This window comes from Gouania willdenowi, chromosome 6 (assembly GCF_900634775.1).
Source record: "Gouania willdenowi chromosome 6, fGouWil2.1, whole genome shotgun sequence".
NCBI lineage: Eukaryota > Metazoa > Chordata > Actinopteri > Blenniiformes > Gobiesocidae > Gouania > Gouania willdenowi.
This window is the reverse complement of record NC_041049.1, coordinates 40,140,090-40,161,231: the sequence shown is the minus strand read 5'-3', so window position 1 is coordinate 40,161,231 and position 21,142 is coordinate 40,140,090. Positions and strand designations below refer to the sequence as shown.

General features: G+C 38.7%; 2 protein-coding genes across 4 annotated transcripts in view; one reads left to right on the top strand and one right to left on the bottom strand.

Moving 5' to 3' along the window:
* ddx11 (DEAD/H (Asp-Glu-Ala-Asp/His) box helicase 11) overlaps positions 1-1,429 on the top strand; it is a 28,006-nt gene extending 26,577 nt beyond the window's left edge. For both annotated transcript variants that reach the window (XM_028450748.1, XM_028450747.1), the window contains 3 exons: positions 2-77; positions 182-336; positions 1,041-1,429. In XM_028450748.1, coding sequence (XP_028306549.1) covers positions 2-77; positions 182-336; positions 1,041-1,073 — 264 coding nt within the window. In that variant the 3' untranslated portion in view covers positions 1,074-1,429. The remainder of the gene's footprint in view (position 1; positions 78-181; positions 337-1,040) is intronic.
* A 54-nt stretch (positions 1,430-1,483) lies between these two features.
* On the bottom strand, positions 1,484-20,835 carry wash1 (WAS protein family homolog 1). 2 transcript variants are annotated; one of them, XM_028450757.1, is made up of 11 exons: positions 20,719-20,835; positions 15,492-15,632; positions 10,723-10,834; positions 10,491-10,637; positions 7,016-7,152; positions 6,801-6,936; positions 6,023-6,218; positions 5,727-5,891; positions 3,101-3,253; positions 1,828-1,899; positions 1,484-1,740 (listed from the first exon to the last, which is right to left on the bottom strand). In XM_028450757.1, the coding sequence occupies exons 1-11, from the start codon at positions 20,724-20,726 to the stop codon at positions 1,607-1,609; spliced, it is 1,401 nt and encodes a 466-aa protein (XP_028306558.1). In that variant the 5' UTR covers positions 20,727-20,835; the 3' UTR covers positions 1,484-1,606. The 2 variants fall into 2 exon arrangements, with proteins under 2 accessions (XP_028306558.1, XP_028306559.1); XM_028450758.1 differs by having other exon boundaries at positions 1,828-1,896.
* Positions 20,836-21,142: the final 307 nt, after the last annotated feature.

The window sequence follows — 21,142 nt, the reverse complement described above, 5'->3', positions numbered from 1 at the left end:
GCGTCACATTCAGGGAAGGAGCCCTGGCCACGCCCTCATAGAAAACCTCTGCATGAAAGCTGTAAATCAGTCCATAGGTAACTATAATTAATTATGAAACTTGAGCTGGTGTGTCGGAGGCTGTTCCATCTTTTATTGTGTAGTAGTTTCTGTAAATCTGTTCATTTTGTGTGTTTGAAAGGAAGAGCCATCCGTCACCGCGGCGACTACTCCTCCATCGTGCTGTGCGACAGACGCTACGCTCGCCCCGCGACTCTCTCCAAACTTCCAACGTGGATCAAGGACCAGACGAGAACGTGTGCGAGCTTCGGTCCGGCTTTCGCCGCTCTACGGAAAGTGAGCGGCACGATTATTTATTGACGTAATTTATTTATAAATAGAAATGAATCAAAGTGTAAAAGTGCGTTTGCTTCCTTCTTAGTTCTTCCTGGAGAAAACAGTGACAAAAGCAGAAATGTGTTGGGAGGTCACTTTGTCAGAGTTTCTGGGGCAAACACAAGAAAAAAAACTTATAATCAAAAAAGTAATTATTTTATTACCTATTAATTTTATTTTTCAAAAGATTTTACTTCCTATTCTAAAGTAAATTTTCTATTAAGAATTTTAATATTGTATTTCCTATTCTAAAAATTATATAAATAAGAAATAAAAAAAGTTAAATTCTATTTTCTATTGAAAAAAAAAAAGTAAATATTTTATTTTCTATCCTAAAAAAATATATAAAAGAAATAACTTTTTTCTTATTCTAAAAATATATATATTTAAAAAGTAAATATTCTACTTCACAGTAGGAATGAAGTAAAAACCATTCTATGCATCTGTCAACTGGACTCCACATGCCACAAAGCAATGCACCAAACTTCATCAACAAGAGTGGATGATCTAAACAAACTTTCTCATTGTGTAACCAAACAAAACTTCTTCAGTGCTTTGTGTCAGTGCAGCAATAAATGGTGCAAACTTTACTAAAACGGCACAAATATTTATCAACGTAATCTATTTAGGAATCAAAATGAAATGTGTGTTTGCTTATTTTTTAGTTCTTCCTGGAGAAAAAGAAGCAGCAGGTGTAGTTTGATCTCCTTCCTCCATGTCCTCCATCACCTGATCAATGGAAACGGAAAGAGTTCACGTTCAAGTTTCTACTTTTCTCCTGTTTCATCGCACTTCCTGGATGGTGTTTTTTTTTTTTTCTACATCTGTGCTGCTTTCATTCGTTCAAGTTTTGATGAATAAGTGAAAGAAATTCTACTGAAGACAAATGGGTCATCAGCTTCTCTTCTATATTTAAATGCCACACAGATGCACATAGATGTGTGTGACTGATTTATTCTGGAAGTTTTGAATAATTTAACTGGAGGTGAAATGTAATCGAAAGCCGTTCCTTTAATGTTCTTAAAAAGCTGGATTAAAAATTTGTTGAAATGTGGAAGAGTGTGAATTCTGTGACTATTCCAATACTAGAGAATGAGTAGAAACAGGCTAAAGATGATAAACATACTTTTAATAGTTAGTGCAAGAATGAAAACTACAACAAGGTGCTGTTTTTAGAGCAGATTTCATTATTATTATTGTTAATTTAAACTATTTCACGTCCTTTATTACGTCACGCCTCCCAGTCGTCGTCATCCGTCGCCGCCTGAGGAGCAGGAAGTGGTGGGATGACGTCGGACATTCTGGCAAACGCTCCACCAGGAGCGTCAGTGGATTCTCCAGCAGCAGGACCCTTCCCTGATATTCCTGAAGAAACAACAATAAACAGAAAGTGGTTACATCTCATCTACTGATGATATTTTATTTTCTTTAACCAACGCTGACGTTTCTCACCTTTTCTTCGCATTGCAAGTTTGTTGAAGAGATCTGACATAAAGTCTCCACCACCTGATGAAACTCCAACTGCTAAAAAAAAAAAAAGTGATTTTCAGTTTGAACGTTAAAGTGGAAAGCAATGATCTTATATTTACACAGATGTTTGTTTGCCTGTTAGCAAGATTACATTAAAATATCTTAAAGAATAATTAAACCACAAAACCATCTTTTTCTGCTGAAATCAAATGTATGGTGTATGAAATAGTGCTGTTGATTGATCCTGGTCTGACTCTCAACATTTTAGCCAAACTATTTCAATTTGTCGTATTTAGTTGTAAAATGTCAGTGACTGCCCTCTATGGGTTGAAAACAGGATATTACAAAATAATTTTGCTATTGGCTGAGAACGAGATTCTGTGAAGTCATTGGACCATCGTGTGTCACTGTTAGCTCCGCCCCCTTCTATAACAATGATCACCTGTGGACTCTACAACCTGTGGTGAGTACCGGTAAGTTGGACTGAGAGAATAGTAAATAGAAAACTATAGTGAGTATTGAGTCGCTAGTTAGCATAGCATAGATTGTCCTTTGGAGATTTTATAATATAGAGTGGGCGTATCTTAAGTGATCCAGAAGCCCTGCCCATAATCAAAGGGTTTTAAAAATGTCTCCACCTAGTGTCAGGTCAGACAAAACCTGGTGATTTAGTTACTTTTTTTTTTCAACCTAAGACACCCACTAAGCCACGGAAGTTTAGATACATTTGTGAGAGGATCTGGATTAATATCCTGATTCTGGATCAGGGTTATTGTAGTAAACTACTACTAGTAACTAAAACAAACAAAACCTAGAAACATTTTCAAAGAATATAAACTAGCAAATCTGCTCTAAACACTGACTGAATTTAAAAATATAAAGTCAAAACGAAATAAGAACTGAAACCAATGGAAAAAAATCTAAAACTATTATTACTGATCCTGGATCAGTTTGAAAAATGGAAAACTCTACCTCCCTTTATTGGTGAAATTTCATAAATTCATATCTCGGTTCATAACTAACCGATCTTTTTTAAATTTGACTCAGTTATGTTTCTAAATTAGTTTAGTTTCTAAATTAACACACTGAGTTTCATCTGGATTGGATTAGAATTGTAGAGTTTATTGTGATTATACTTTAAAAAATAGGCATATCCATACGATGTGACCAACTGTGTGGTCTTTAATGGATTGGACAATCATCACAGTGAAAGCTTTCCTCACAGAGCTGCATCACCACCTAAACAAAGTCCCACCTTGCTCTTGTTCCTTCTGTTTCTTCTTCTCCATCTTGCGTTCTTTGACGTTGCGTAACTTTCCGATGCCTCCCGCGTTACGGATGGACTCCAGCAGACTGGCACGGCCGTCAGAGGGCTGCAGAACCTCGCTGGGAGCTCCAGAAACAGCAGCTGCAGATGAAGACAGTGAAGGCATCATCACTCTGACCTCAGAGGGTCAACTGACTGCAGATACAAACACAATGTTAGGAACTAATTCACATGAATTATACATGGTTTAATTTAGATTTAAAGGTGCTGAAGACAATATTAAAAAAATAACAATAATAATGAAAAAAAGATAAAGAACAAGTTTTGGCGTCATTGATCAATAAATCAAAGATTGTTTGCTCGAAGCGAAATTGAAATTGTCGCTTAAGTTTGTTTTGATCTCCACTGTAAACACTCTTATTGACATTGTTGGTAAAGTTAGATGGATGCATTGATGTGAAAGCATATCTGTACCATAATTAAATTTAAAATGGATTAACAGAAATGCCTTTTCATTTTCAGAAAATAGCTGCATTTTTTGAACCCATGAATAAAATGAATGAATGAATAATCCAAACTGCATTTTCATTTTCTTCTTCAAGTTGCTCATTTTGTAAATTAATTAAAATGATAAAGGAAACTGCATTTCAAATAGGTATTAAAATTCAATATGAAAATTAAAATGCATTAGCAGAAGTCTAATGCATTGAAGGTTGTAGCTGCATTATTTGACTCATGAATCAAATTGGTCATTTTATTTACGAGTTAAAAAATGCAGCTATGTTCTGAAAATGAAAAAGCATTTCTATTAATGCATTTTAAATTTAATTATGGTATAGATATGCTTCCATACATTGAAGTGTTTTTACTTCATTCTTACTGTGATTTCTTGTGTTTCTTCTCCAGACAAAGAGGACAGTGATTGGTTTGACTCCATTTTTGTTCCATAGTTTGGTCCCAGTATTCCCAGTGATATCACCTCACTTCAACACACATTCAATTTTAGACGGATTCGGATTTTTCCACGTAAACACCAAAATAAACATCCTCGATTGTTTTGATGCAACTTTCAGTGAAAATGTTTAATTTCCTATTCTAAAAAAAATTATAATAAAACAATTCTAAAAAGTAAATATCTTATTTTATATTCTAAAATAGGTAAATATTTTATTTTCTGTTCTAAAATAAGTAAATATCTTATTTTCTATTCTAAAAAAAGGGTAAATAATTCACTTTATGTTCTAAAAAAGGTAAATATTGTATTTTCTATTCTAAAAGAAGTAAATATTTTATTTTCTATTTTAAAAGAAGTAAATATTTTAATTTCTATTCTCAACAAGTTCGGATGAACTACGGCCGGGCCCCCGGAACGTCTCCGCACCGAATAGCACGCACCACGTTCCCGAGAATTCCGTCAAAAAAATCGGTTCCACCGAGTAAAAAAATGGGGCCCCCTGGCGGCCCCGTGGCACATACGGAGTAATTCATATATTGGTATGTGTCAATGATTCGGTTTCACCAACTGTTGCAATATTTGACTCACAAATAAATGAGAAAATGACTTTAATGGAAATTGCAAAAAGAGTAGGGTGGGCTTCCGGGCACCTATTGTATGTGTGTGAGGCATATTTGTAATCTACGGTGAATTACCTTTGAAATGATATATCACACAACTATGTTCTCATTAATTTGGAAATTAAAAATAAGGCTCTGAGCATCTCATTATATTCATTCATAGAGTATTCATACCAAACTGAATTCTGATCGAAGGAGAACTAACGGAGGAGTAGTCATTTGGAAAATGGGGCTCCTGGCACCCCTGTGACATGTACGGAGTAATGGGCCCCATTTATATGTTAGTATGTGCCAATGATTTGGTACCGCCAACCGTCGTAATACTTAACTGGCAAATAAATGAGAAATTGACTTTTGTAATTTTTTCATTTTCGGGCCGCTTGGGGCCCCCCTGGGCCTCCCCAGGGACCCAGATCAAAAATCTGGCTCTGAACGTTGATGCGTACACATCCATAGATTATACCTATCAAATTTCAGCTCGGTCTGTTCATGAATAACAGGAGTAGCGATTTTAAACAGTGTACACAACAACAACAAGAAGCAAAGTGAGTGGCGTTTTGAGTAAAAGGTAAATATTTTATTTTCTATTTTAAAAGAAGTAAATATTTTCATTTCTATTCTAAAAAAGTAAATAATGTATTTTCTATATTAAAGATAAATAATTAAAAAAAAATTATTTTCTATTCTAAAAAATAAAAAAGTAAATATTGTACTTCACAGTAAGAATGAAGTAAAAACACTTCTATGCATCCATCTACGGGACTCCACATCCCACAATGCAATGCACCAAACTTTTCCAACAATGTTAATAAAAGAGTGCTCACAGTGGAGATCAAAAAAACTTTTCAAGGTACATTTTCAACCTTTTTCATCTTTTTTCTTAGCAAATAATCTTTGAACTTCCAGATGAAAATTTTGCTTCATGGTTCCACAATATTCCGTCAAACAGATTAAATCTAATTTATCTTAGTGTAACCCAACAGATGCAAGAATAACTCAGAACGATACAAATGTTAATAAAAGTGTTGACGTGACTAACCTGTCGTCTGCGTGTGCTCTGTGCTGATGTCTGCAGGGGGTGGGGGTGGTGGAGGGGGCGGAGCCTCTACGCGAGTAGCAGGAACACTGGCCGTCTCAAGGGGAGGGGGGGGAGGAGGCGGAGGAGGGGGCGGTGGTGGCGGAACACTGGGTTGGAATTGTGTTTCTGAAACAAAGGAAAACAAAAAGATATGAGGGACTCCAGAGGAGCTTCAGGTAAAAATAACAAAAAGTTCAACACAGAGCAATGATTGAAGGAAAGATCCAGATGTAGAGGAGCAGGAGAACAAGGAGCACCTGGAGGACCGGTGTTCTCGGAGAAGGATGGCAGCTCTGGAAAGTTTTGGATGGATCCTGACGGGGCGAAACCAGGGCCGAGGTCGGCGCTGTAGGAAAGGTCGTCAGCAATACCGGGAAGGTCGGGAAGGTACGACGGAACATCGATCTCTGGCACTTGGCCCAAATCTGGCACGTAGAAGTAACTCTCTGCTGTCTGTTAGAAAAAAAAAGAAAACCAGTGTGAGGTAGCGCTGGGCAATATATCGAGATTCAAGATGCATCAAGCTTTCCGTTTTGGCAATATAGAAAATTACAATATCACCTATATTGATATACAGTATATATTTTTTATACTTTATTTTGTATTAAAATACTCATTTTAGGAGTCTCTAATTTCTCTATTTCTCAGAACAGTATAAAAAGCACAGTTAGATGATCACCAACTGCGTCTTAACCCAAAACTTTTGTTGTTCTTTTGTGTACTTCTGTTTGTATGTTTTATTTAAATGTATTTTTGTTGTTCTTTTGTGTATTTTTGTTATTCATGTATTTTTGTAGTCCCATTGTGCATTTTTTTGTTTTTTTGTGTGTATTTTGTTGTCCAATTAAGTATGTGCTGTTTTAGCCTGTGTGGCATTTTGCATCAGCAGATTTACCCCAGAATTGTCTGGTAAGACTTTATTTTAAGTGAAATTATTGGGATTTATATTGTTTATATATGGGAATATGAAGTTTGGCCCATATTTCCCAGCCCTAGCGTGAGGTTAATAACATCCTCTGTGAGACGTGAAGCGACCTGTCGATCCAACTGTTCTCTCTTCGTGATTGACAGCGGGGCATCAAACGGCTTCTCATCCTTTTCCGTCTCCAGTGTGGTGTGTGTCTTAGTCACGGCGCCCGCCAGGGGATCAAGGAACACATATTTCTTATATCTTAACACACAAATTAAAAGAAGAGATGAGGAAACAGTGAGATGGAGGAAATATGAAACACGTTTGTTTGTTGACTCACAGATTCTCTGTGGTGTTGAAGAGCAGCAGAGAGCTAACAGAGGAGACGTTCCGTGGCAGGCTGCCCAAACCTTCCTCCGTTTCATGCTCAGACTTCCTCTTATGGCTCACACAAACAGGATAATACATCAATTTCTCCTGTACAGAAGAACATACAAAGGTTGGTAATAGGAAGGGCCTCGGATGTCACGTGATCGGAGAATACGGACAAAAAAACACAATCACGTCTGAAACAGAAAACTTAATCTGACCCTTTTCCTTTTCTCTCTCTTAATTTAAAATCAGGCTCCATCATGACACAGAAATGCCTCACATGCATCTTTAGGGACAATGTCACACATTTACACACTTTCAGAAAACAGGTTTAATAAATGTCTAGAATGTTGTGTTCTAAAAATTAAAAAAAAAAAAAAAATCTAGTTATTTTCTTAAAAAATAACATTTATTTTTCTATTCTAAAAATATAAAAAAAATATATTTTATTTTCTATTCTAAAACAACTAAAAGTAAAAAAATATTTTCTTTTCTAAGAAAAAGTCAATATTGAATTTTCTATTAAAAGAAAGGAAATCTTTAATTTTCAATTATAAAAAAAAGGTCAGATAAACTGTCACCACACTGACACCCCCCACCAAAAAACAACAACAAAACAATTCCTTCAATTGTCATTTGCACTTTAATTTGTCTGTCCAATTTTTTTAACAAAAATATCTTTGCACTATTATCTACTGTATGTTGGTATTTATTTTGGTTTCTTTTTTAACGTGTATCTCCATTTACACACTTTACGGGGTTTTGTGCAAAATGTGAGGATAATTAAATCACCAATAAGCAATAATTAAAGGTTTCACAAATAGTGTTTTGGGATCATATTACACATTTCCATGAGATTGTTCTTGTTAAATGGGAGACTGAGGTGAGACAGGTTAGTTTTGGCATTGTGGCTAACTTAGCTCTTACAACACAGAGAAAAGTGCTCCGTTGTGACTTCACAAGCTAAACTCCACTGGTGGCAGGGGAGAGAGAGGGCTGATCACTGCTACGGTGGTACGTTTACAGCACTTATCATAGACAGCGCCGCTTTTACAGTTTAAATGATCAACTTACTGAGTTACTAAAGGATGAGTTCACCTAGAATGTAGACTTATTCAAGAAGTTAACCGCTTAAATTTTGTCCCCCCCCCCCCCCAAAACAGCTGTTTTTATACAGGGTATTAAACCTCTTCTGTTGCTTAATTCATGTTATGTTTTGATCAAACCCCAGCACAGATGTCATTTAGACCACAGGGAACTGTTTTAATAGGTGAAAAATTGGTAAAATATGTCCCCTTAATAGTCAAGGTCATCTAAACAGGGAAAGATGGTGAAGCGGAAATGAAACAAAAAAGTGTAAAAAGATGCAGAAATGAAGGAGTAAAACTTGACACTGAATTTGGGAATTGGAGGATTTGATTTTGACTTAAACTGCTGTAATGCAAATTTTTGTTGTGAGAAACACACACACACACACACACACACACACACACACACACACACACACACACACACACACACACACACACACACACACACACACACACACACACACACACACACACACACACACACACACACACACACACACACACACACACACACACACACACACACACACACACACACAGTGATACTAAAAGATCTGACAGGCAACATTTTCCATTGGATGATGAATAATGCATGTATGCAAGTGAGAAAACTGCAGCAATTCTTTCAGTTTTTCTGTCCTTAGTTCAACAAACAAGAGAAACAGAAAAAGCAAAAAAAGTTTGCTCAGGATGGAGCATGGCATCATGCTGGTTTATTTAAGCTTTCCATTTGTAAAATAATTCAGACTAACAGTCTCAGTGGCTTAATCTCAACTTGTTTTAAAGCTGTTGGAAACGATCCCCAACATTTTTTAAACTGTTCCTGTATTTCATCCAAAAGTTGTTCCCATTCCCTATAGATGTCAGTGTGACTGAAAAAACTCCCAAAGTCGTATTTCTGCAGTTTTCACCGATTTAAAATTGTGCCAAAAACAATGGAGACAGTTTTGTGGCTTTCCACAAAAACACCCTAAAATGCCAATATTCCTGACTGACAGGAAGCAGCAAGTGCGGCTGGGAAGCATCACATCCAGCACCCGGTCACTCAGCATTGGCACCCCCCAAGAAGTGTGTTCTCTCCTCACTGCTCTTCTCCATCTACACCATGGGTGCCCAATCCTGGTCCTCAAGGGCCCCAATCCAGCATGTTTTAGATGTTTCCCTCTTCCAACACACCTGATTCAAATGATTAACTCACCATCAAGCTCTGCAGAAGTCTGATAACAATCCTGGTCATTTCAATCAGAACAAAAAGTTTCTTAAAGACCGTGTAAAGCAAATTCTGACATTTTCTTCTTCACACATTAAAAAGGTCATAAATGTATTCCTTAAAAACATGTACAAAGCCATTCAACCATTTATAATTTAATAAGTCAGAAATCAGGGCCGCGCTACGTAACGGAGTATAAACCCGTCACTGCTGCTGAAGCACACCAAACTTCTGCAGCCTCCAGCGAGCGCAAATCGGCCCCTAGCCAAAAACAAACCGCATATTTGGACTTGGGAATAAATAGAATAGAATAGAATGCCTTTATTTGTCACTGTACACATGTACGATGAAATTAAAAAAGCCAACTCCAGTAAAACTTGTCCACTGGTGCCACATTTTCCATGAAATGAGCACTTTTATACACCGTGATTTAGTTTTTCTCCTCTAGCGACCACAGTTTTTACTCTACCCGGGAGGGATGCACATATTCAGACTCGGGTTGAGCAGACCTATCCGCTGATATCTCGTTTGGCCCAATCTGAGCACTTTTGGAAGCAATATTAATACTGTAGCCACTTTCACACTGCGCCCTCCGATATACTCAGTACACAGAGGCGGCGCCCTTACCGCGCATGGGCGTGGTTCCAGCGCCTCTAACTGACACGCCCCCAGCACCTCAGAGCAGAGAGAGGTGCTTGTTTTTCCATGATTTTGAGACTTACTTTTATATACATAGCGATTTTTCTCATCTTTCAAATTTGGCTCAGTGGTCAATGACACATGTTTCTGTGGAGTAACAAACTGATAACATAAATTTATTTTTGCTTTACACGGACTTTAAAGAGACTTTTCAGTTTTTACTGCAACATTTTTACATTTTTCTTCAGGACTTCAAATCCCAGAATGCAATGCTCGTAACTTTTCCAAAATTAAGGTCATTTGTCAGCAAATCCATTGTTAGTGGTGGAGTAAAAAATTAAGTCCTTCAAGTGGCAATTTGAACCTTTGACATTTATTTAAAATAATTACTTTTGGTCTATTTACGTATGAAGCCTACACTCCATCACTGTGTGTGTTATAAATGTTAGTTATCGGCTGAAATGGTTAATTATATTTTCATTCATGTGCAAGATGTTTTTTACCTGCAAGGCGTTCTCATCAAACGGGCGGAGCTTGTTCTGTATCTTTGGCCGATGCCACGGTTGAGCTGCTGGGTCTGTGGCTCCAGTAAAGATGGATGAATAGTCTCGTAGGCGATCCGGGGCTGGATATTTGGCACTGGAGAAAACCTACACACACGCACACACAAAACAAAAACAATAAAGCATTTTCCCTCTATGTATGAATGTATTCTGTGCCAGAGAGGGCACCCACCTTGGTGGCCTTCTTACTGCCTTTAATCTTGTCGATGCGTGCCTGAGCGAGCCTGATGCGGTCATTGACGCCCTGCAGCTGGAGGCGGTGCTTCTCTACGCTCTCTGACACTCTGGAATCAACGGAAAAAGAAAGGAAAGCTGTGACTTGAAAGAGTTTGAAGCTAAAGCTGCGGTTGGAGCGTCTGGGTAGAGTTGGGCGTCATGGCTTCAAAAAAAAATCTCAAATTTTCTCACAAAAATTTTGATTATTAAAGGGGACATACCATGAAAAATCCACTTTTGCAGTTTATTTGAACACATATCAGGAAACTTGAGTGTCCACTGGCAAACAAAATGTGAAATAAATCCATACAGTCAGTTTGTGGTCTGTCTAAGTCTTACAACACAGAGAAAAGTCCTCCGTTTCAAATTTTCTGAGTTTGTGACTTCACAAGCTAAAGTCTGCTGGTGACAGGGGAGAGAGAGGGCTGATCACTTCTCTTACAGCACGACAGTGCCTCCTTGTCTTGGCCCCTTGGAGAGACAGGGATTTCCTGTTGAGAGGTGTCTCATTGAGAATAGCCCCAGGCCGCCGCAAGACCGTCACCACCAATGCCAGCCTGTCTGGGTGGGGGGGCCGTCTGGCAGCACAGGACAGTTCAAGGACGATGGTCTGTGCAGGACAGCACTGATCACATCAATGTGCTGAAACTGCGAGCAGTGCATCTGGCTCTCGAGCATTTTTTGCCATACCTGAGGGGAAGACACATACTTGTGCGGTCGGACAACACCTCAACTGTCTTCCACATAAACCACCAAGGGGGGAGCAGGTCTGCTTGACTGTTGCAAGTCTCCCATTACCTTCTCAGGTGGGCTGCCCCCATCTGGCCAGTCTGCAGGCCATGTATCTACTCGGGGAGCTGAACCAGCTTGCTGATTCCCTCTCCCGTCAGAAGCCTCCACCGGGAGAGTGGTGCCTCCACCCAGAGGTGGTGCGCATAATTTGGAGTGTTTTCGGCAGAGCAGGGGTCGATCTCTTTGCCTCAAAGGAATCAACCCACTGTCCCCTTTGGTTTTTTCTGAGGGAAACTACGAGTCCTCTGGGCCAAGATGCGATGGCACACCCTTGGCCAAAGGGCCTCCTTTACACTTTTCCACCACTACCTCGCTTATGTGTTAGGCCACTGAAAGGCCTGAATCACTACTGAGCAGAGGTGTGGAACCTAAAAAAAAAATAAAAAATGTGTGTGGAACCTGTCAGGCAGACCATCCTGAATGCTAGAGCGCAGTCCACTCGGTTACAATATGAAAACAGGTGTTAGTTGTTAGTGGAGAGGTGTGAAAACCATGGGGAGGACCCAGGGCTTTGCTCGGTACCCAAGGTTCTGGAGTTCCTACAGCCCCTCCTGGATAAGGGTTGGGCTCTAGCCACCTTAAAAGCCTATGTGGCTGCAATATCGGATTGACATGCTAGGATCGACAATGGCACCTGCATGGGACTTGCACTTAGTGTTGAATAGCTTGCATCAGCCTCCCTTTGAGCCCCTGACAAGGGTGGAGCCACAGTGGATGTCACGTAAAACTGCCATCATCTCAGCAAAACATGTCGGTGAGTTGCATGCATTGCTGGTCAGCCCATCGTGTCTGAAGTGGCACCCAGATGTACAGATGTCACATTATGGAAGAACACCGTTTTTAGTCCAGTTCAAATTTTAATCAGCCTATAAGGCTTGCACAATATGATCCCGCATCGGGAGAAGAAGTGAATGGATCAAAGCTCGTGTCCAGTCAGGGGCCTGAGATTTTATATTGAAAGCACTGCAGCCACACGTACGTCTGCACAGCTTTTTGTTTGTAATGGGGGTCCCAAAAAAGAATCAGTTCTCTCCAAGCAGCGCTTATCTCACTGGATTGTAGATACTATTCACCATTCGTATCAGGTGTCAAGCCACCCTATACCATTGGGTGTGCATTGTCATTCTACCAGGAGTGTCTCTACATCTTGGGCTGCCCTTAAGGGAGTGCCCCTGGAGGAAATACGTGCTGCTGCCTCATGAATGACGCCATGCACATTCTCCAAGTTCTACAATGTGGATGTCGCTACTGCTCACCAACTGGGAGTGGTCCTTCAATCTTTGGAGATTTCTCAGTAAGTAAGTTGGTGTCTGGGATTCCTCGTGACTACACTGGTATAAGTCATTCAGTGCTTTAAGTACCACCTCTGGTGGTCAGCAGGAGTGAAATAGAACAAAAGTTATGAATGTAACTACGTTCTATGAATCCCGAATGACCGCCAGAGCATCATGTCACTCAAAATCCCTGTGTTCCCGTGAGAAGATTCTGTAGGAAACAGACCTCAGGTGACACCTGTATTTTTCTTGGGTCACTCAGGGATCACAGGTGACATTCTTGGTATGCATACTCAAACTGCGCATGCGCGAAGGGAACATTCACCGCTTTAAGCACCGTCTCTGGCGGTCATTAGAGATTAATAGAACTGTAGTTACATTTGTGACTTTTGTTTTATAAAGGGTATTAAACCTCTTCTGTTGCTTGATTCATGTTATGTTTTGACCAGTGACGTGCTGTGAGCACTAGGGTTCGGTAGGCAGGGCGTTGCAAATCGAGACCACCAATGGCCCCAGTTACATGATGCTTTAATTCGGAATTAGTTAATCCGAATTAAATTATTCGTTCTGCTTCGTGTTTACATGGAAATAATAATTCCCGAACTGAGGTTTTCATGGAAAACCGGTTTGTTCGGCTTTAGTTATTTCCGCTTTAGGTCTGGGGGTTTGGAAGGCTCTGATTGGACAGGGGGTGAACATGATATCCCGTCTATCATGTCTATAGGGAGAAACACATTTTATTGTTGGCTGTAACACAAAAGACCACACATGACAACTGTTTTCACCTTAATTTTGATTGTAGTTTTGAAGCAGCAGTTGGACAATAACACACTTTGGTCCACAGAGCGGAAAGGAAATAGGACTAAATCACCAGTAAATAAAGCCCAGTAAAACTCCGGAAAACAATAACCAGGAATAAATATTTGCTCCCTGGTAAAGATAGTAGCTCTAACAACCGGTACAACTTGGTAATATTACAGCCTGTGCAGCAGTATGGTGAAGCATTTACTCCATCTCCGGGTCTTAGTATCACCCGTCCGATGAAGCCATTCCATTTGCTGATCTCCATGTGTGTGATAATCCATGTGTCTGTGTTAATGTCCGCATGTTTATGCCTCCGTCCATCTCCTTTTTTCATTATATCCTTGTCTTTTATGGCTCTTATGAAATAGTTTCGGCTCTATTCTGGGCCGCCATGTTGGATTATGTCGTCACCCAGTGCGTCATCGCCGCAAGTCACACATGCACAGAACAACTGGAATCAACTTAAAGTGGAATTAAGTGTTAACTATTTACAAGAAAGAGGAATTATTTAATTCGGATCTAAAGAAGGAATATACCAGCCATCTAATTCGAAGTTAAGTTTATTCCGGAATTAAATTATCATTAGGAATGAAGTGTTTACCAAGTGTTTACAAGGTAATATTAAAGAGGAATTAACTTTTATTCCACTTTAAAGAGGAATTAAAGCTCCCACGTAAACGTGGCCAATGTCGACACCAATGACAATTTCATATGTTTCAGCTGTTAAGCGTTAATATAACAAAATCAAGATCGTAAAACACCATTAAAGAAACTTAAATGATTATTCAATAGCAGGCTCCATACTCTCTCAACAAGATACATCTCATGACACGGCAGTGCATTCGTTGTTTGTGTTGGAAACACAGAAACACGGAGAAAATGACAACAACAACAACTCAGAACAGCCTCAGTTAGGCGCATCCACAAAGCCAATCCTTCCCTTTGTACCACTGTGGAAAGTATGAACAATTTTCTGACCTTTTCTTTCCTGAAGGTCTGGTAGATCAGGTGTTGGTCTCCCATCTTTTAAAAGCTGTCGTTTTTCCTCAAAAGAAAGTTTCTTTATCGTCTCTAGCGCTGTCATCCTGACTGTAGTGTTATCCCGCTTCTCGCTAGAACGGAGCAGCGGCCACGCTGTATAAATTCACTAATGCACTGTGAACGTACCTATAGCATTTAGAATAGCACGGTTACGTCCAAAGGCAGCGTAGTGATCTTCCTTTTTAATTAAATGGTTTTCATATTGGGGAACTGACTGAGCATGTGCAAACACATATAAACACAGGCTATGGGGCCAGAGGCACAGCAGTAATGTGCCTTTGGGACAGCATGTGTCCTCCTCCTGCCTTCTCCTACCTTACAGCGGAGTGAGACCTAAGCAGCATCTCTGCCGTACCAGGAAATAGCCATGTTGAGTCATTTGGGCTGTGAAAAGCAGACACTTTGAAACTTATAGGTACTGTAGTCGTATAGTTCTCTAATAGCTATATGTTGCACTTTGTTTAATAATACATTTTCAAAACTATAAATAAAGAGCCTTCTCAAGGAGGCAAAACCTCTTTCTTGAATAAAACACTTCTGTAAACAAAAAGATAGCATAGCACATTGTATACAAAATAATGAATAAATCAACTCCCAACACAGAGATTAATAAAGTGCAAACTGAAGACTTTTGTTAAACTGTGTTTTAACAGATAAACAGTGCCACTTGCATCCCTGAATACATTAACAAGCATCACATTTTGGTTGATGTGTAGAATATGAGGTCTGTGCTTGTCGTTTATAACTTTTATGTAATAACTCCTCCCTAGTTCCACTAGATCACATGTCTGTCGCTGCAGGAAAAAACGCTTGCCTTTTAAAGATGTCTGTAGAAATGGATTCCAGGTAGAGCAGTGCGTCCGTTATCTGAAAGACCGCCTCCTCTCGTCGCAGGTCGGGCTGCACGACGGGCACCGAGTACACCTGGCCCTCCAGGCAGCGTTTGTGTGTCATCCTGCAAAACAATCAGCCAATGATAAACTGATCATCTGAGTTTGGCAAAAATAATTTTGTCTTTACGGCAAAGTTTACAGTTATGGTGTTATGATCTTTGCTTTATAAATCGATGAGGCCTACACTGTCATCATCTAATTAAAAAAGAATTAGTCAGCAGGCAGGAGGCCTCTTCAGTATTGTTATCCATTTTTTCTTCCATTTGCATTAACTCCTCCTACAGTTTGTCCCATTATCAAAAAAATCAGAAAGATCCCGAGATTTATGCTTTATCGCTTTTGTGATTTGTACATTTTTATCTTTTTGACTTATTACATTTTTTTCTTTCCCATTAATTTCTGTCATTCTTCAACTGATTCAAACCATTCAACCTTTAACATATTCAGCTACTACCTTCAACCTATTTCAACCTTTTTCAGCCTTATTGCTAATGTTCAGCTAATGCTAGGTTAGTGCTAAAGCTAGGTTAGTGCTAATGCTAGGTTAGTGCTAATGCTGGGCTAATGCCAGGCTATGCTAATACTAGGCTAATGCTAGGCTAATACTAGTCTAATGCTAACGCTAGGCTAATGTAAATGCTGAGCTAATTCTAATGTTCACGCTAGGTTAATGCTAAGCTAATGCTGTGTGACGCGGGCCAGCAACTGCATACTGACTTGCATTTTCTTCAGGAAATTCAAATAGTCTAGTTATTATTGTCTCCAGCAGCTTTAAAGTTTTAAAGCTCATGTGGGGAAAGGTTTGAGGCCTATGACACACATCAATCTAAAGGCCAGGGGCCCAAATCCAGCTCTTTAAAGCATTCAATGTGGCCCACAGGAGGAAGCAAAGGTCACATAGAAAACATGAATCGAATCGTTGTGATGTGCTAATCACCACAAAATTAAGTTGAAATTATTTCACAGTTCTCGTGCCTACATCACATGACCAGAGTCTATTCTGTATTTTTTATTTTCAAATTTTAAATTTTTTTAAGAAGGTAAATCACTGAGAACCAATTCTCATTTGCAATGCCAAGTGGCAGAAGATATGTTACAAAAAACAGAAACACAAAAGATGATAGAATATATCAAAAAAAAAAAGAGCAAATAATGACCAATAGTTTCCAGTCTTTTAAAATCCTGCAATTTCTCACAAACAGTCCCACAAAATTCCCCTAAATCCTATGTTCCCAAAGTGGGGTACAGGTACCCAAAGGGTGCGCAAATTGTCACAGGGGGTGCGTGAATAACAATTAAATACAGCATGACAACAATCGATTCAAAGGTGTCACGGTTTAACATCGATATTCTGAAATTGATTTGAAGTCCTATTTTAACAGCAAAGGGTGCTATCTATTTAGAATTTGAAATTAAGGACGCACCACCGTGTTTTAAATCAGAAGTGCGGAAGCACTTTGGCTTCCCCAAGACAAAATAAAAGTGAGAAAGAAAGAACATAGCACAGAGGAAAAGGAGAAACAAGAGAGAGAAAATGAAAACCATAGTTTGTTTATTTATATTATTTTTTTTATATGGGATTTGTTTTAAAGTCCACTTGTTAAGGCAAAAAATAAATTTTCAGTTGTACTTTTAAAAAGAAAAAGAACTATTATGCAGTTTTGCATAGTTTACTGTAGAGCCAGAATTTAAATGAATAGGCTTCTTCTTCATTTGCACTATTTATTTATTTATTTATTTATTTCAGGATTTTTTTCATTATCAAATTGCATTGTTTTGCATAGTTTATCAGGGGATTCTTTTGACAATGAAAGATAAAAGAAAATAGTACAGTTTGTTTTTTTTTTTCGAAGAAAATAATATTTTTCAATCATCATTTGTTTACATCTCATTTTGTAAAATAAATCATGAAAAAAATCGTATCATGAACCCAGTATCGTGAATCCAATCGTATCGGGAGTTGAGTGAATCATTACATCCCTATAAACTAAAATATAAATAGAGCAGCTGTCAGGAGCCTCCGTGCATTGCCATGGATTCCAAATTGTCCTCTGTTAGAATACCCTCTAGTGGTGAGTAAAATCACCATGTTGGTGACCCCTAAACTAATCAGTCCACAGTTAAAGCATCACCTGCCAGCAACACGCAATATTCAAGGTGTACGGAGGACCAAGATGCTAGCAGCGCTATGCTAGCATGGCCATGGACAGCAGAGAGGAATCAGAGCAGGGGAGAGCCCCCTCAAACAGCCTCAGACAGAGAAACAATATCATCAAAAAGTACAAATCAGAATCAGAATTCCTTTATTAATCCCAGGGGGAAATGCTTTTGTTACAGCCACAAAAAAAAAAAATTTACAAATAAAAGAATAAAACGTTTAACAAAGACGGAAGAAAAAATAAATGTTAAATAAGCATTTTTCTGCAGATGTTGGAAGACCTCAACCGTCTCAGAAAATAGAGGTGGCTTTGGTCCTTCCAAGGGTGTGCGATATGACGATATTAGATCGTTAAGGATTTCAACATGACGACGATCTCCCAAATCACGGAGATCGTAGAACCGTCTGTAGTTCACATTTTAACCCTTGCGGTGCCGTGTCTGCGCCATATGTCTGTGGTCCATACACAGAACATCCAATGGTTTTTTATCTGCCAAATCACACCATTTGCTAGTCAGCATATCAGCATAACAGACAATAATCAAGATTAATTAAGCGCTTAAACAGGGCAGAAATACGCTTTACTTTAAAAACTACTTTCAGCAACTCAGAGCTGCCCTGAAAAGAGCAACACTACATAATTTAATCACATTTCAGCCTAAATGAAGGAAAAAGTCAAAAGTGACACAAAATGTTGATATTGTGCTGCTAATGATCAATAAAAGGGTCTTTGTGGCATTTTTCTCCACTGACTTTGACCCATTATTGTTTATCTTGTAAAACTATTGAAAAAAAAAAATAATAATAATAAATGGAGTTTATATCACCTATTGCCATTTTGAGGAAAAATATAGAGATATGAATATTGGTCCATATCACCTTGGCCTAATGTAACCAAAGCAGTAACGTTTTATCTTGTAAAGGATAATATTGTCTAAACTGTGTGAAATGAGGCGTTCAAACACTGCTTAAAGTAGGATTTTATTAATATGAGTGTTACCTCAATAGCAAATAGAAATCACTTGACTGATATACTGCCTTGTTATGTAGCAAGTGATGCTAATGCTAATGCTACATTACTTTATTTAAACAAAGTAAAAAGACTGTGTGACTAAAAGAACATGTCAGCCTTTTTGTTTGATGTTAATTGTACTTGGAACCAGTTTGATAAATTGCTTACATACAATTAAAAAAAAAAAGATAATTACCTTGTCCTAAATTATCTTTTATTCTTTTTTTTCCAATAAGGGCGATGATTTATGTAGGTGATTTGGTTTGTTTTATTGGTAAATAACTTTAAAATAGTCTAAATGATTTGAATGAAAAAAATCGTGATAAAATCGTGATTTCACAAAGAAAAAATCGTGATATGATATTTTTCCCATATCGCCCACCTTTACTGTAGAGGGAGTCTTTGTTCTTCCCCCAGTCTGGTTTATTGTTAATCACCACTCTCAGGTATTTGCACTCCTCCACAATGTCCACACTGACCCCCTAGATGGAGACAGGGCTGACTGGCCTCTTGGTTCTCCTCAGGTCCACTATCACCTCTTTGGTCTTTGTCACATTGAGCTGTAGATGGTTCCGCCCACTCCATGTGACAAAGCTGTCCACAGCAGCCCTGCACTCCACCTCGTCCCCCTCCCTGATACATCTAACCACTGCAGAGTCATCAGAGAACTTCTGCTGATGACAGGTCTCAGTGCAGTGGTTGAAGACCGTGGTGTAGGTGGTGAAGAGGAAAGGAGAGAGTACCGTCCTTCGAGGGGCCCCAGTGTTGCTGACCACTTTGTCAGACACTCAGGCGTACATACTGTGGTCTGCCAGCTAAGTAGTCAACCTGAATCTCTGTATGCTAAATATGAAATTCATCCAAACATTACAGAGTTCTGTTCATCCTATCAACCTCACCCTTCTCATTAAAGTTGTAGACAGTTGTATTTCAGAGTGATAGATTTGTTGTATTACTGGTATATGTTCAATCAACAAATGTTTGGTAGATTTATTCCCCCCCCCAAAAAAAAATAAAAATAGATGTATTTATTACTTTACATATTACATAAAATGTATGATAATTCTAAATGAGATGCTTTATTGTTGTTCCATCACTTTTATTTTAGCTCGTATTTATTTTTAGCTACCACGCTAACCCTTTTATTTTAGCCCTAACCCAGGAAATATCCTAAAATGTTAATTTTTTTGTATTTGTATTTTTAAAGCTGAACTTTGCCGTGTTGAATATGTTAAAATGAAAAAATATATACTCTATGACAAAAGCAGGATTCTAACTCGCGGCAGTGGGAATTCTTGAGGCAGGCGCCTTAGACCACTTGGCCATCCTGACACGGCGAAAAAAACAAAAACAAACGTACCCCTAGTTCCGGTGGCTATAGATACGTTTCCGTATCAATAGACACTTCCATTATTTTGTTTTATCATATATTAATCCTCAACAGGATAGGTAAAATTCAGACACAAATGGCACTGTAGGGCTACATTGTTTAAGACTATACATTATTATGTATTTTATATGTGCCGGAGTAGGGGGTACATGGGTTCAGGTTAAAGGTCTTAAGGGGCACAGGACTGTGAAAAGTTTGGGAACCACTGGCCTAAATTACACACAAAAATAGGTAATAAAACTAAGACATTTTGTAGTGAATGTTCTGCAGGAACAGATGTCTGTCACTGTTCTTTACATACTGTATATACAGTATCATTTAAACACGCAAAATAATAATTAATAAATTACCCGATATAGTTGAAGTAGCTCAGGGCTAAAACAGCAGTGTTATCATCCACAAACATTATTGTATGAACTCAGATTACAGCATTAAAGCTGCAGAATGTAAAACACTAAAATATTCCCTTCACACATCCATCATGAACGCTCATCTGACGCTCACGTGACGGCGCTACGTCAAAACACGTATCAAAGCGATGAAAAATGCCAGGTTCTATCTAAGTTAACCTGTATCAGTGGGTCTCACCTGACCATCAGTAGGAGGAAAAATATAGACAACTTCTTATTATTGACAGCACGAGCAGCTCCATGGACCCTGTAGAGCTTCTGGTGTCACACTTCCGCTACTGCGTGTCACGTGACGACTATGAGCAGTGGTGCCTTCATTGCCATCGGGAAAAAAATTATTTCATACTTTGCAGATTCAAAAATTCAAAAATTACGACTTTATTCTCAAATATTTTACGACTTTAATCTCGAAATACTACGACGTCAATCTGTTAGTGTTCAGACTTCTTTTTATTTTAATGTGGCCGTTGTACGCAAGAAAATGAAGATGCATTGACATATCTACAAGTTAATCATTTGCACAATGAAAATTGGGGGGAATTGTAACATTTTTGACATTTCTATCTCTAACTTTGAGTTTATTTATTTCAGTGTGTTCAACT